General features: G+C 45.7%; 1 protein-coding gene across 4 annotated transcripts in view; it reads right to left on the minus strand.

The window, feature by feature from the left end:
• The window catches only part of LOC310781422 (IQ motif and SEC7 domain-containing protein 1-like), a gene marked incomplete at its 5' end in the record, with an annotated part of 183,383 nt that overhangs the window by 127,457 nt on the left and 38,368 nt on the right, over positions 1 to 17,558 (minus strand). For 3 of the 4 annotated variants that reach the window (XM_083642048.1, XM_083642046.1, XM_083642045.1), the window contains one exon: positions 13,663 to 13,770. In XM_083642048.1, coding sequence (XP_083498174.1) covers positions 13,663 to 13,770 — 108 coding nt within the window. The remainder of the gene's footprint in view (positions 1 to 13,662; positions 13,771 to 17,558) is intronic. The other variant, XM_083642047.1, reaches the window with a different exon arrangement.

The following is a 17,558-nucleotide window of genomic DNA, read 5'->3' on the forward strand; positions in this document are numbered from 1 at the left end:
GCCAATTGTGACTGTAGGAACATCTTACCAAGCCGGAAGGACCGCTGCCGGGAATGGAACCCGGGTCTCCGCGGTGGGAGGCGAGTGCATTTACCTCGACACTACACAGACACCTGGTGTCGCATTTTTAGCCATGCTGAACAAAACACTTTGAATAGCAGTGATACACACATTGCTCACTCATCAAATAAAATCGAATAGTTGTTCCAGTATCTGTTAAAGGTGTATTTGGCAGTTGCTGGAATTGAACTGAATATCAGATGAGCAGCATTCTAGTTGTATACAGGACATACTGTATTTACAGGGGAGGCAGTCTTTAGATAGTGCTGAGAAGAATCTAAATACTATGTGAACAGAGCCAGTAGGCAGTAGCCTCACAGCACAATGTGTTGTGTTGTGATCCATCAGAACTGTTGATGTGATGCTGGTGAGGCTGCCTGAATGCAAAACAATGAGAGTACACACAGCACAGCCACACATGCAAACACACACACGCACGCACACACACACGCACACACACGCACGCACGCACACACACACACACACACGGCACAGCCACACATGCAAACACACACACGCACGCACGCACGCACACACACACACACACACGGCACAGCCACACATGCAAACACACGCACGCACGCACGCACGCACGCACACACACACACACACACACACACACACACACACACACACACACACACACACACACACACACACACACACACGCACACACACACACACACACACGCAAACACACTCCCACACGTTTCTCTCCACTTCTCTCCTGGCCTAAAGTGAACAGAACAGAACAACACAGCACAAAAACATTGACATTCTCCCCTGTTACTTTCCTAAAGAGAGACAGAGAGTTAAATGCAACTCATCATAAGTCACTCACAACACCGTGCTATTGATGGGACTGACGCTAGGGCTGTGAATCTTCACTGGCCTCACGATTCGATTCAATTACGATTCAGAGGGCTACGATTCGATTCGAGTACGATTATCGATGCATCTCGATGCATTTTAAATCGATGCATCACTTTTTTTCCCCAATACATGATTTATTTTTTCTCACTTTCTTTTTTGCATTGTATTATGATCCATAATTAAAATAAACAACTGCATGTACTTCCATTATTTTTTATTTGATTATAAAAAAAAAAATTTTTTTTTTTTAATAATCGATTTTTGACATTTGTGAATCGATGCAGAATCGTGCACGTCTGCATCGCGATGCATCTTATAATCGATTATTTTTGACACCCCTAACTGACGCCGGCATTCCACTGGTTGCATTTGCGTTGCGTTGCGGCTGTGCTCCGGTTTTGCTCCGTGCTCTGTGCTCCGCCAACACTCACCGGCTGCGTGCAGAGCACGTCACAGCTCTGCTCCGCCAGACAGCTGGAGTGACGAGACCGACAGGTTCTCGCGGTGAACTGGAGAAGCAGAGGAGGGGTGGAGTTGCTTGGTGTTGTCCTTGTAAAAAGGATGCGTTGTGTCATATATTATTTTGTGGTTTTCCACTTCAATGATGAACTTTTCCTCATACATGTTTGTCCTCTGGCTTGATATTGAATGCTGTAAACACCTCTGACCTGTTGACTCCAGGCCTGGCTCCGCCCAACTTGCTGCGGCTTTGCTCCGACATCCGTGAAAAATAGAAGTATCTGCTTCGGAGAGCTCCGGATCGTCGGAGCTGGGACGGAGTAGACACGCAACGCAGCGGAGTGGGTGGGAGTTGACACATTGATTAGAGTGGAAACGTATCGGCTCCGAAGCGCAGCCGAACCGAACCCGGACTCAGTGGAATTTGCGCGTGAGAAGAAGTGTATGTTCCAGTGCTGGAGCTTCACAGCAGCATGGAGCTTTACAGCAGCATGGAGCTTCACAGCAGCATGGAGCAGCATGGAGCCTGTCATTAACTGGTGCAGAAACAGAAGCCCGACACATGAAAGAGCGCCAGGAGCTTTTCCAACAGTTCAAACACATTATGGAAGTGGGCCCTCTGTTTCATAGGCCTATTAAATCATTGTGTTGTTGTGATTTCCCATCTGGTGAAATCAAAACTTTACAATACTGACAGTAGTCAATAAAAAGGGCGCAATAAAGGGAAAATGCATACAACTGGCTGGATTTGATGTGATTGAAAGGCACTTTCATTACTGCTTTTTTTTTTAAGCCAACAATAACTCTTCCGCACAACAACTGTTCCTTTGTTTGCCAAAGACTGTTCAATATGCAATAAATGTTTACAGTGTTCTCAAGCCCTTTCCACATGACCTTAGATATTATCAGGACCTGCTAGAGGTGAAACGCTGGAGTGAATTACACACAATAACAGACAAGTAAACCAGTGTGGTACGTCACGTGATCCTACATGTAAACCAGTGTGGTACGTCACGTGATCCTACATGTAAACCAGTGTGGTACGTCACGTGATCCTACATGTAAACCAGTGTGGTACGTCACGTGATCCTACATGTAAACCAGTGTGGGATCTGATCCTCCTACATGTAAACCAGTGTGGGACCTGATCCTCCTACATGTAAACCAGTGTGGTACCTGATCCTCCTACATGTAAACCAGTGTGGTACCTGATCCTCCTACATGTAAACCAGTGTGGTACCTGATCCTCCTACATGTAAACCAGTGTGGTACCTGATCCTCCTACATGTAAACCAGTGTGGTACCTGATCCTCCTACATGTAAACCAGTGTGGTACCTGATCCTCCTACATGTAAACCAGTGTGGTACCTGATCCTCCTACATGTAAACCAGTGTGGTACCTGATCCTCCTACATGTAAACCAGTGTGGTACCTGATCCTCCTACATGTAAACCAGTGTGGTACCTGATCCTCCTACATGTAAACCAGTGTGGGACCTGATCCTCCTACATGTAAACCAGTGTGGGACCTGATCCTCCTACATGTAAACCAGTGTGGTATGTAGGGCTGGGTATTGGCAAGGACCTCACAATACGATATGTATCACGATACATTACATTACATTACATTACGTCATTTGGCAGACGCTTTTATCCAAAGCGACTTACAGTAACACACTTTTTGTCAGCAATAGAGCAATCAACTATGGAGCACAGTCTATGACAACTACAAATCCTGAAGGAACAGTGGTACGAGTTTTAGTTTAGGGTTTTTTTTTTTTTTTTTTTTTTTAAATAAAGAGAGAGAAAGAAGAGAGAGAAAGAAGTTAGATCAAGAGGGGCCCAGGTGGAGCCTGAAAAGGTGAGTCTTTAGTCTTTTCCGAAAGATCGGCAGTGATTCAGCAGTCCTGACCGAAGGTGGCAGCTCGTTCCACCATTGGGGTGCCAGGGAGGAGAAGAGTCGAGATCGGGATGAGCGACTTTTGAGCGCCCGTAGCGAAGGAGGAGCGAGGCGCCCTGCACTGGTAGAGGAGCGAAGGGAGCGGTGAGAGGTTTGGAACCTGACCATAGATTGCAGGTACAGGGGAGCTGACTGGTGTACTGCCCTGTAGGCCAGTACCAGTGTCTTGAATTTGATGCGAGCTGAGATGGGAAGCCAGTGGAGGTCCCGGAAGAGGGGAGTGACATGAGAGAATTTGGGTTGGTTGAATACCAGACGGGCAGCAGCGTTCTGAATGAGCTGAAGCGGTCGGATGTCGGTGGCAGGTAGGCCAGCCAGGAGCACGTTGCAGTAGTCCAGGCGAGGGACGATAAGTGACTGGACCAGGAGTTGAGTCGCTTCTCTTGTGAGGAAGGGACGGATTTTGCGGATGTTGTAGAGGGAGAACCTACAGGAGCGTGCTGTCGCAGCTATGTTGGCAGAGCAAGACAGCTGGTTGTCGAGGATCACCCCAAGGTTCTTAGCTGTTTGGGAGGGCAGTACAGTGGTGTTTTCGATGGAGATGGAGAGATCTGTGAGAGGACAGTCTTTCCCTGGGAGGAAGAGTAGCTCTGTCTTACCAAGGTTGAGCTTGAGGTGGTGGGCAGACATCCAGTCGCCAATGTCTTTGAGACATGCAGAGATGCGAGCCTCGATTTGAGTGTCGGAGGGGGGGAAGGAAAGGAAAAGTTGGGTGTCATCAGCATAGCAGTGATAAGAGAAGCCATGAGAAGAGATCACATAGGCAAGAGATCTGATATAGAGAAGAAAAAGTAAGGGGCCCAGGATACATACATGGGTCACGATACGATTGTATCACAATACATTGAGATACAATACATATTGCGATATATTGCGATAATCTACAGAATTTACTGAAAATTAAAATAATTGAGCTGAAAATACAACTTGCTGTGTACCACCCACACAGTGTCATAATATGTACATCACTTTATATTGATAACTAAGTGGACAAATCGAGTCAAAACTACTGAGTGCTGAGTATTTTACTGAATGCACTGAAATAAAAAGTATTCTTATTGTGTCACTGAACACACAGCTGTGCAAAAAAATTGATATGGCGATATATCACAATATTCTTTCTGAAATATCGATACAGTATTGCGGAAAAAATATCACGATATATTGCCGTATCGATTTTATTGCACAGCCCTAGTGGTACGTCATGTGATCCTACATGTGGAGATGTTTTTTCCATTTCTTCAGGATGCATCTGTACTGAGAAATGGTACAGTACATACTGTACTACATGTTTTAAATGGTACATACTGTACTACATGTTTTAGGTACATACTGTACTACATGTTTTAAATGGTACATACTGTAGTACATGTTTTTGTCCCACACGCCATCTGCAGCCCAGCGGCTCGACCACAGTCTCATATGCTGCTTCCTGCCTCCATCAGCAGTGGGCAGGCTGGTGGGGAGGAAGGCCATTCGCAGGAATCAATAACCTCCGCAGTGTTATTACTACAGGGCATGGAGATAATCACTGATTCTGAAATAGCCATTCACCATAATGAAGATCATAAAGACTCTGAATTATTTATAGGTGAAATGGAGCCCCTGATTTCAGACCCGATCCTGTGGCTCGGATGCCAAATCAGGACCCGCAACAGAATGACGGGGGGGAAGTGCAACGTTACGGGGGGGAGTGCAACGTAGCCAGCTTTACTGCCCTTTTACAATACAGTGTACCATGGGAGCATTAAGAGAGGGGTGTAAAAGTCTGCGGAGAGATTTACACTTCACCGTCTGTGACCCTCCAGCCTTACCGTCAACTCTGTTTCTGTTCAGCCCCAACCTTACAGTGTATCTACTAATCAACTCAGATGCATTGCCTTAATCGGAGAGAGAGAGAGAGAGAGAGACAGACAGACAGAGAGAGAGAGAGAGAGAGAGACAGACAGACACACAGACAGAGAGAGAGAGAGAGAGAGAGACAGACAGACAGAGAGAGAGAGAGAGAGAGAGAGAGAGAGAGAGAGAGAGAGAAGAGACAGATGCAGATGCAGATGGTTTGTGATTGAGTAGGGGTGGGGGTCACAAATAGGAGAAAATAAGGAGAAAGAAAGAAAATGTCTGAAAGACAAAATCAAAAGCGAGGCATGAAATGAGAGGGAGAGAATTTGGGGAATTCATTGAGTCCTGAGCCAGGCTTGACGTGTGCAGAGAGGTCTTACCTCTGGACAGAGCCAGGCTTGACGTGTGCGGAGAGGTCTTACCTCTGGACAGAGCCAGGCTTGACGTGTGCGGAGAGGTCTTACCTCTGGACAGAGCCAGGCTTGACCTGTGCGGAGAGGTCTTACCTCTGGACAGAGCCAGGCTTGACCTGTGCGGAGAGGTCTTACCTCTGGACAGAGCCAGGCTTGACGTGTGCGGAGAGGTCTTACCTCTGGACAGGACTGAACAAGAAGGCAGCTGCAGGCAATAAATAGTGTACAGCAGCTAGCAGCACACAGGCCCCACAGTTCCAATCAGCTAAAACATGTCTTCTCCCCACATGCTTAACAGCACCGCTGGAGGAAGCCATTTTTCTCTATTGATGAGGTCATCTGTATTCCTACATTAGACTAGTACACATAATAACAGGGTGCTTAATGTACCATTTCCTTTCAAGTTTCACTGCAGCCGGATGCCTTCAAATAAATGCACATTCCTTCACCGCAGTAAATCGTGTAGAGCAATTATCCCGTCTCACAATAAGCTGCAATCCTGCATCCCCATTGGCTGCTCCACTTATCCTGCGTCCCCATTGGCTACTCCACTTTCACTTGCCCATCCAGACATAAACGCACATCCAGCTCTCACATCGTGCCCGGCGCTGCAGAGCGCGGTCGAGCAGTAGCAGCTGAAGCGAAACGAAACGGAGACAACGAGTATCGAGTAGAGTCATGGCGGTCACAACAAACAGGAACTATTCCTCACAATAGGGAAGCGTCCTTTTGTGGGCTCTTGAACCGCAGTATGGGGGCAGAAGATCAAATATGATTGGCAGAAGATATAGGTGGGAGAGATCACTGCAGGGACACTTAATGGTGACAGATGAAACAGGAAGAAAAGCAGAGGGGGACATAAAAAGCGAGAAGTGCGGCGATAAGTGTGGGCACAGATGGGGAACAGAATAAAACAGAAGCAGCAGAGTGGGAGGGAGATTTGAGGCGGTCAGATGTTGAGGTCAGCACAGAAACTGTGAACATCCATCAAACATTGAAGACTGTCTGCTCTCATTGCCATTCCGTTGAGTCAAGACCTGCTTTTAATTCAAGGACCGCAGTGCAATCGAAGACTTAATGAGCTTTTGTGCCGGGAGTAAATCTGAGGTACAAGCAGCCCCTCACACAGCCGGCCGGGTGGTGACTCTGAACCTGTCACTGATGAGATCTAAGATAAGATCTAAGATAAGATCCTAGATAAGTGTGAGCTTGAGTTTGCCTGGAGACAATAACAGCTGGAGCATTCCTGCCATTACGTTATTAGGCGGTCTACAATGATTTTGTCAAATTAATCCGTTTTGGTTTTGCCACCAAAACAGTAGAGTTCATTTTGTAACCATAATAGCAAACAATCCGATCCATTAAAGGTCTTTTTCTGTGATTATTGCAACTCAGAATGCTTGACTTTGTTGTGGGGAAAACGTGGAAGTCAAATCTTCCTGTTGTTTTCCTCCGGCTGTGGTTACTGCATTTGCATTCATGCAAAGTGAAACATTTGCTGTGATGCCCCGCCCCCCCACATGATGCCCCGCCCCCCCACATGATGCCCCCCCCCCCCCCTGATGCCCCCCCCCCCCCCACATGATGCCCCGCCCCCCCACACATTCACACATCATTCTCTCTAATCTCTTCCTATCTTCTTCTCTTCGTACTCTTCACTCTCATATTATGCCAGCTACACTTCTATATCCACATGCCAGGTAGCACAGGTCACATAACTCCCCACTAAACCCCACTTCTTCTCTTACTCTGAAATTCTCTGGAGAAATACCTTCCTTTCCAACTCTGCTTTAGCTCTTTTTCCCCTCTTACTTTTTTCCATCACTTCTCTCGGCTTATTCTTTGGGGATGATGGCCAAAGAATTGAAGCTCATTTTCCTCCTGCAGGCAGCCAGGATACAGGCTCTGAACATGCCCCTGTCTGGATACAGGCTCTGAACATGCCTCTGTCTGGATAAAGGGTAAATTACCCTCACTGCAGCTGCTACCACTACGTATGTCTAATGTTTAACTGTATGTCTAATAAGGTACATGCTATTTGCACCTGTACGTCAAATACGCAGAATTTAAAATGTTTAAGCACGTCTAATGTATGCACATGACATGTGCACCTATGTGCAGTGAATATGCCACTGTCTCTGACTTGTCTTATCACTCTACTGCCTTATTGCTTATTGTTGCATATTGCTTATTGCTTATTGCCTTATTGCTTATTGTTTTTGCACTCATATGCCCTGCTATATTTGTACTATGTTGTAAACGGAGTCCACAGCACAAGAATTTCACACGTGATACTTGTACCATGGAGTGACAATAAAAATCTTGAATCTTGAACCTCCAAGGTAATTTAGGCTGCTTCTGTTCTTCATCTTTGCAGCCATAGTTGAAGGATCATCCTAACCATTGGACCAACAAATATACTATATAATATAACAAATATACACATACACACACGGACATGGAAATAAAGCTATATCTAAGCTATGACTTGTGTAGCTCTAAAGCTGGGAAAATGCCACTTCTGCTTCCATGTGATTGCTCTGTAAGGCCACCGTGAGACACATGGAGACAGAAAGAGAAGAGAGCTCCAGAGAGCAAGAAAGACACTTATAACTGTGAGACACATGGAGACAGAAAGAGAAGAGAAGCTCCAGAGAGCAAGAAAGACACTTCTAACTGTGAGACACATGGAGACAGAAAGAGAAGAGAAGCTCCAGAGAGCAAGAAAGACACTTATAACTGTGAGACACATGGAGACAAGAAGAGAAGAGAAGCTCCAGAGAGCAAGAAAGACACTTATAACTGTGAGACACATGGAGACAGAAAGAGAAGAGAAGCTCCAGAGAGCAAGAAAGACACTTATAACTGTGAGACACATGGAGACAAGAAGAGAAGAGAAGCTCCAGAGAGCAAGAAAGACACTTATAACTGTGAGACACATGGAGACAGAAAGAGAAGAGAAGCTCCAGAGAGCAAGAAAGACACTTATAACTGTGAGACACATGGAGACAGAAACAGAAGAGAAGCTCCAGAGAGCAAGAAAGACACTTATAACTGTGAGACACATGGAGACAAGAAGAGAAGAGAAGCTCCAGAGAGCAAGAAAGACACTTATAACTGTGAGACACATGGAGACAGAAAGAGAAGAGAAGCTCCAGAGAGCAAGAAAGACACTTATAACTGTGAGACACATGGAGACAAGAAGAGAAGAGAAGCTCCAGAGAGCAAGAAAGACACTTATAACTGTGAGACACATGGAGACAGAAAGAGAAGAGAAGCTCCAGAGAGCAAGAAAGACACTTATAACTGTGAGACACATGGAGACAAGAAGAGAAGAGAAGCTCCAGAGAGCAAGAAAGACACTTATAACTGTGAGACACATGGAGACAAGAAGAGAAGAGAAGCTCCAGAGAGCAAGAAAGACACTTATAACTGTGAGACACATGGAGACAAGAAGAGAAGAGAAGCTCCAGAGAGCAAGAAAGACACTTATAACTGTGAGACACATGGAGACAAGAAGAGAAGATAAGCTCCAGAGAGCAAGAAAGACACTTATAACTGTGAGACACATGGAGACAAGAAGAGAAGAGAAGCTCCAGAGAGCAAGAAAGACACTTATAACTGTGAGACACATGGAGACTGAAAGAGAAGAGAAGCTCCAGAGAGCAAGAAAGACACTTATAACTGTGAGACACATGGAGACAAGAAGAGAAGAGAAGCTCCAGAGAGCAAGAAAGACACTTATAACTGTGAGACACATGGAGACAAGAAGAGAAGAGAAGCTCCAGAGAGCAAGAAAGACACTTATAACTGTGAGACACATGGAGACAAGAAGAGAAGAGAAGCTCCAGAGAGCAAGAAAGACACTTATAACTGTGAGACACATGGAGACAAGAAGAGAAGAGAAGCTCCAGAGAGCAAGAAAGACACTTATAACTGTGAGACACATGGAGACAAGAAGAGAAGAGAAGCTCCAGAGAGCAAGAAAGACACTTATAACTGTGAGACACATGGAGACAAGAAGAGAAGAGAAGCTCCAGAGAGCAAGAAAGACACTTATAACTGTGAGACACATGGAGACAGAAAGAGAAGAGAAGCTCCAGAGAGCAAGAAAGACACTTATAACTGTGAGACACATGGAGACAGAAAGAGAAGATAAGCTCCAGAGAGCAAGAAAGACACTTATAACTGTGAGACACATGGAGACAAGAAGAGAAGAGAAGCTCCAGAGAGCAAGAAAGACACTTATAACTGTGAGACACATGGAGACAAGAAGAGAAGAGAAGCTCCAGAGAGCAAGAAAGACACTTATAACTGTGAGACACATGGAGACAAGAAGAGAAGAGAAGCTCCAGAGAGCAAGAAAGACACTTATAACTGTGAGACACATGGAGACAAGAAGAGAAGAGAAGCTCCAGAGAGCAAGAAAGACACTTATAACTGTGAGACACATGGAGACTGAAAGAGAAGAGAAGCTCCAGAGAGCAAGAAAGACACTTATAACTGTGAGACACATGGAGACAAGAAGAGAAGAGAAGCTCCAGAGAGCAAGAAAGACACTTATAACTGTGAGACACATGGAGACAAGAAGAGAAGAGAAGCTCCAGAGAGCAAGAAAGACACTTATAACTGTGAGACACATGGAGACAAGAAGAGAAGAGAAGCTCTAGAGAGCAAGAAAGACACTTATAACTGTGAGACACATGGAGACAAGAAGAGAAGAGAAGCTCCAGAGAGCAAGAAAGACACTTATAACTGTGAGACACATGGAGACAAGAAGAGAAGAGAAGCTCCAGAGAGCAAGAAAGACACTTATAACTGTGAGACACATGGAGACAAGAAGAGAAGAGAAGCTCCAGAGAGCAAGAAAGACACTTATAACTGTGAGACACATGGAGACAGAAAGAGAAGAGAAGCTCCAGAGAGCAAAAAAGACACTTATAACTGTGAGACACATGGAGACAAGAAGAGAAGAGAAGCTCCAGAGAGCAAGAAAGACACTTATAACTGTGAGACACATGGAGACAAGAAGAGAAGAGAAGCTCCAGAGAGCAAGAAAGACACTTATAACTGTGAGACACATGGAGACAAGAAGAGAAGAGAAGCTCCAGAGAGCAAGAAAGACACTTATAACTGTGAGACACATGGAGACAAGAAGAGAAGAGAAGCTCCAGAGAGCAAGAAAGACACTTATAACTGTGAGACACATGGAGACAAGAAGAGAAGAGAAGCTCCAGAGAGCAAGAAAGACACTTATAACTGTGAGACACATGGAGACAGAAAGAGAAGAGAAGCTCCAGAGAGCAAGAAAGACACTTATAACTGTGAGACACATGGAGACAGAAAGAGAAGAGAAGCTCCAGAGAGCAAGAAAGACACTTATAACTGTGAGACACATGGAGACAAGAAGAGAAGAGAAGCTCCAGAGAGCAAGAAAGACACTTATAACTGTGAGACACATGGAGACAAGAAGAGAAGAGAAGCTCCAGAGAGCAAGAAAGACACTTATAACTGTGAGACACATGGAGACAAGAAGAGAAGAGAAGCTCCAGAGAGCAAGAAAGACACTTATAACTGTGAGACACATGGAGACAGAAAGAGAAGAGAAGCTCCAGAGAGCAAGAAAGACACTTATAACTGTGAGACACATGGAGACTGAAAGAGAAGAGAAGCTCCAGAGAGCAAGAAAGACACTTATAGAGTCATATGAGGGCAAACAAGGAAACAGAGTCAAAAGGGGAAAATACAGTCAAAGTAACAATTCAAGTCAATCCCTGGGGTATGTTTCTGCTATTACAGTCTAGCAGCTGTTCTGCTTGCCTCCACTGTGATTGGCTGTCCCGGGAGATTGCTTCAGCTCTGGTTACAAGCACCTAGAGAGAGAGCCTGTATTTGTGAACAACACCACTGACTGCTTTACCACTGACTGCTTCACCACCGACTGCTTTACCACCGACTGCTTTACCACTGACTGCTTTACCACTGACTGCTTTACCACTGACTGCTTCACCACCGACTGCTTTACCACCGACTGCTTTACCACTGACTGCTTTACCACTGACTGCTTTACCACTGACTGCTTCACCACTGACTGCTTTACCACTGACTGCTTTACCACTGACTGCTTTACCACTGACTGCTTTACCACTGACTGCTTTACCACTGACTGCTTTACCCATCACTGTGACTTTAAGGCCAAAGTTGCCCTATTAATTCCAAAAACCCTCTTTACCTCATCTTCCAAAGTCTGCAGTAATTATTACTGAAACTTTGAAACAATGACAGCATCCAGTGAATACCTGCCTGGGAAAAAAGCAATTATAATTTCAGGCTTAAAATGATATGGCTGCAAAAACTCAATGTAACTAAATGTAAGACACAATGTTGGCCAGACAAAATCATAATTGTGTGAAATGTCATAAATGGTTTGTTGGGGGGGAACGCAAACACAACTACTACCTAAATTACAATCGGTTTATAGTGTTCTCTCTAAACCTCAACACATGGCGAGGGAAAGTGAGTTCCCATAAGCGTGTTCACATTCTGGTAGTCATGTTTATATATATATAATATACTTGCTTCCTCAAAATGTTGCGGCTAAAACCAGTGGAATGTTTCAGCATACTGCAGAAGATGACACAGCAGCTCACAAATGGCATATTCATATTCCCATTCCTCGCTGCCTTCCTCTAAGACCACAGAAAGAGACGGTCCCATCAATCACTCACTGCTCTCACACAGGGCGGCCATGACATGAGACTTAGAAGCCAAGAGTGTCTCTTTTCTGATACCATCAAAAATAAAAAAAATAAAAAAATAAAAAAACAGGACGTCCTGTATTCAAATCTGCCCCGGGACCTTTGTTATCCCCGTGTCACTTCCTGTCTCTCTCCACTTTCAACTTCCTACTTCCTTCAGACTGAATGTTTGCTTTCTGTTTGAGTGACGCACCAAATAATACACAACATCGGGAACCAACCAACTGTCACTGCCAGTTGCCACAGAACAGTGTTATAGTTATGAACCATATCTTACAATAATCAGCGGCAAAACGTCCATTCATTTGCCAAAGCAAAGGGAAAGGAAAGGTCCGCAGAAATTAACACTCATAATTGGACGATCACTTGCGGGCTTAATGAATAGTGCAGCCATCTAAAGCCAATCAGCGACGTCAAAATGACCTGGCGCTTGACGGGGGCGTGTTCACATGTAGCGTTATTATCACCGGCTAATTAGAGGCTGATCATTATTATTCAATGCTGTGAGATGAGTGAGCGTAAAAACAAAAACACAAACGCACCGAGCCGGAGAGCAAAACCATCGACCTCCGATCAGACGCGTCATCTTGTTTGCTGTCATGATCCGTTGAACCTGTTGGCACTCGGCTACGCATGACAATTAAGTCACTGCATAACGATCACACGGAGACAAGCGGAGAACACGAATAAGCAACAAACGTAGCGTTCCTCCTTTCTGTAACATTAGCCACGTCTAAAACACCCCGAGATGTTCTTACTCATCATCAGAAACCTCGAAACACAAAGCTCTTTAGAAATAGAAAATGTTCCCGTTTCCAGTGTGCATTTAGGGTTTATTTTCGGGGGCCGACGATGAGCCGACTGCTATGGAGAAGAAAAGCTGCTTTGCTATTTGATGATGAAACATACAGCAGCACCAGTAGGAGGCATCTTTGAAACTCATCAGTCTTTTGAAGCCCTCTACACTGAGTCTGTCCCACTGGCCACTGGTGTGTGGACTCTCATCTCGCACATCTCTCCTCGTTTGCAGAGAGTCTCTCTGGCTATGATGGCTGAGTGGCAGTGAAGGATTATACACACAAGCATCGTATTTCATTCGTGACGAGCCTAACAGAGCTGTTTGTGCAGTGCTGTGACGTACGTTTGCTCTGTGTGTGGACGTTGTTGTTGTTGTGAGCATCATGACGTTTTTTTTGTCGTTAACAAGACAAGAACCAGACTGTTCTGCCACGGACGGCGCTGTAAATCCTGTGGCCACTAAGCATTCAGCCACATAAACGAGAAACATCTTACTGTACCCAAAAGACGCTGACTTCCACTTGCGGCAGGGGAAGACTCTCCTGCAGCCGGCAGACACCAGGCTCCCAGGGTTCTCTGTGACTTCCATAGGTAGAGAGGCATGTCTCCTATAGAGAAGGACAAAGCATATTTCAACACAACACACTTCCCGAGCTGTTGACATGTTTACTGTGTGCTTTGGGGAAGGAACCAGAACGTTGCCTTCAAATCATCCATCTTCACTCTGAACTTTCCTATTGGCGGTTTGTGACTTTCATGATTTGACTATTGTGTACTTCATTTTTCACAGCAGAGGCCTACTACTACATACAGTAAGGCACTGCATTATACTTCTGTCATATCATCTAATGCCTTATTTGAACGGCTAATATTTCCAAGATGAAACTCATTGCTTTCATTTCTCAATATGCCGAGAGAATACTGTAGTAGCCAGATATGAATTTTTAACCTAGAAATGTTCTAATCATCTCATTTCTGACAGCACAGTCTTTAAAGGCACAAGTGTATCAATAATATAATATAATATAATAATGCATAACAAATGTGATTTAACACTGCCCTCATCACTTTGTAGAGTGCAGCAAAGTTGTCATCATTCATCAGGTTGACTGTAACACTTCAACATTATAACATCACGTTTCATCAACAATTCACTAGTAAGTGTTGCTGTTTTAGACCGAGCATTGCATTCATCTGGATCTCTTCTGGTGTTTATGAGCCCTGTGATCCCTCTCTCATTCAAAACAATGCATCATGAAAACAGATTTTGTGCAAGTTGGAGGAGCCCGTTTAGCTCCTAGGCATCTCTATGAAGTATCTCTCTCAGCATGGCATTTTGTAAGAAAACAGATGATAACAACAGCTTATGTTAGATTCCAGCCCCGTACCAGGACAAGGAGTCAAACTAGAAACTCAAAAGACAAGTATACTGTAGGTTTGTTTGAGCAGGTTCCTTTGTGGTGTCTGTCTGTGTGGTGTCTGTCTGTGTGGTGTCTGTCTGTGTGGTTGCATCGTCTGTGTGTGTTGTGTTCTGCAGTTAAGGCACTTTTCTCTTCCACCCATCCTCCCTTTCATTGTTGCAGGAGACCATTTCCACAGAGACATGTCTCTTTCATCTATTGTCTGGGACGGTTCTCCGTGAGCCACCTTTGTCCTGGGTGTCTCAAGACAGACAGAACCCATTTCTCTAAACTGTCAACTTGGTCTGACACCACACACCAACAATCCTTCCATCTCTCAGGGTCTGGGGGTCTTCATCATCAGAACTTGCCCCCTGGCTATAAGTGTATTTATAGCTGTCGATTGTATATCGCACTCCTCTGAATGCATGTTGAAAGGAATGATTTCTAATTGGATTAACATTTGGCCAGTAGCCAATGCTGGCAAGATTCAATTAAAACCATATTCCAAATAGCAATCCATACATACGACTAGACTTCACCCCCCCATTCCACAGCCATGCCTTCTGACAGGGCATTTGAAGCACTACAAAATGAAAGATCTCTCACTCTTTACCACAGGTTGTGCCCCAGTTGAAAACACCTTCACGTAAAGTCCTTGTGCGTGGAAAATCACAGTCCTGCACCGAGAGAGCGTGACTATTATCAACGGCTAATTGTATCACGGCTGGTGCCGTTTGCTGCTGTTTCGGCACAATGAATTATTCATTTCATAAATGTTAATGTCCCTGCTCTTGCGGAGTTGGGAGCTGTGAACCTGGAATCAGCCTGGCTTCTCCTCCTGACTTCCACTAGTCGCTCTGGTAGTGATGCAGAGTTGAACAGGGAGAGGCTACTGGTTGGGACTTGGCAGCGCTGTGAGTGATGAGAGACCCCCCAGCTCATAAAAACGCCACAGAGACATTACATTACAGCCATAAGAATGTTCTATGACTTGAAAGCATGGCCTCCTTTCTCTCAGCACCATATACTGTAACACACAAGAAGCTGTGCTGGAGCGCTGCTATCAGAACACAACAATCGTGCCCAAAGAGGAACTGAAATCCGGTCGAAAAGGGAACACCGTCAAGGACAAAGACACCAGGCTCGCTGTGCTAGTCGTGCTAGCTGTGCTAGCCGTGCTAGCCGTGCTAGCTGTCCTCGCTGTGCTAGCCGTGCTAGCCGTGCTAGCTGTGCTAGCTGTGCTAGCCATCAAAGCTGAGCATCTCTCTCCATGGCGATGGGGGCTGGCAGGACGACAGGCCTCCCAGCGGAGAGCGCCGGGCGGCCGGGCGAGGCGAGGCGAGGGTGAGAGACGGCGCTAGATTAGTCCTGAAACACTGCGAGCTCTCCCCCCCTGCAGACGGGCATGATGATGAGTGAGTCCAAACCGCCCTGACAGCCTGACAGCTCTTTTCAGGTTAGATTTCAAGTGCATTAAGTACAGTTCAGTCTCTCCACATGGTAAGTAACCTCACCATCGAAATATCCTGCCTGCAGATCCAACACAGCTCCCCACAGCTAAACGTGCATTTTACTCTCCTTCCACCAGAACTGCAATGGCTCAATTTGTGAGAGTAGTCTGCGAAAAACTCAGCCAGTGCTTCATCCACATCAGATTGTATGTTAATTCCTTTGAGCATCTTCTTGTGTTTTGTAGATGATGCCACAGTGCTTCTGCACGGGACACAAGAACAAGTTGGCACCGAATGTGTGTTTGAATGGATTGCTTCCCTTAGTGCCGTCTGGCTCTGAATGAGGGTTTGATCTCCACAACAACATCCCCAGACACACTTTGTTCTTCCTTATCGCTGTAGTAATAATAATAATATAGTAATGAGGACGTTTTATAATCCCTGTCTGTCTGTGTGTGTTTTCCCAACTCCCCAACTGTTGACAATTAGTGGAAAACAAAAAGGCACAGATCCTGCCAAGCTCCTCCTCCTCCTCCTCCTCCTCCTCCTCTCCTCCTCCTCCTCTTCCTCTTCCTCTTCCTCCTCCTCCTCCTCCCCCTCCTCCTCCACCTCCTCCTCCTCCTCTTCCTCCTCCTCCTCCTCTCCTCCTCTTCCTCCTCCTCCTCTTCCTCTTCCTCCTCCTCCTCCCCCCCCCCCTCCCCCTCCCCCTCCCCTTCCTCCTCCTCCTCCTCCCCCCCCCCCTCCCCCTCCCCCTCCCCTTCCTCCTCCCCCTCCTCCTCCTCCTCTCCTCCTCCTCCTCCTCTTCCTCTTCTTCCTCCTCCTCCCCCTCCCCTTCCTCCTCCTCCTCCTCTTCCTCCTCCCCCTCCCCTTCCTCCTCCTCCTCCTCCTCCTCCTCCTCCTCTCACCATCACACCAAAACGTGTTCAATAAAGAAGACAGCATGGGCACAGCTCGCATGGATAAAACACCGCAAACAATATGAAATTTAAATTAGCGTCTCCGTTTCTCAGACGATCCCCACAAAACAATTCCCATCCATCACAATATACAAGCTCAACAGATAAATAACGGCAACACAAATGGACTTTTTGGAAAACTATTCAGTTATTTCTCACAGACTCTCAGACAACAGACATCCTTCATCACCCCGCGTTTGCTATGGGCTGTGATATAAAGCGTGTCTGACTATTTCCCAGCTCGTCTGCGTTTTATGAATGACTGCTGTCTGCTGCAGCAGAGTTTTATGAATGACTGCTGTCTGCTGCAGCAGAGTGCATCAGAGAGACCCAACATCTTATCAGACATTCACCCAAGAACAATCCAATAGAAAGCAGGTCGTTGAGGCTCGCTCGCTCATTGCTCGCCTGCCTCTCTCGCCCAGGTTCCAATCACATCTGAGTGGAGTCATCTATTCTGATTACAGAACTGACGAGCAATTAAAACACCACCACGTCGTTATTCCTCCGTCGTTAGCCATGGAGTGTGTATGAGAATAATCCCACCAGTCCCATTTCTACACACGCGCGCATGCACACACTGACA

Source organism: Poromitra crassiceps (genome assembly GCF_964638095.1).
Source record: "Poromitra crassiceps genome assembly, chromosome: 8".
Taxonomy (NCBI): Eukaryota; Metazoa; Chordata; class Actinopteri; order Beryciformes; family Melamphaidae; genus Poromitra; species Poromitra crassiceps.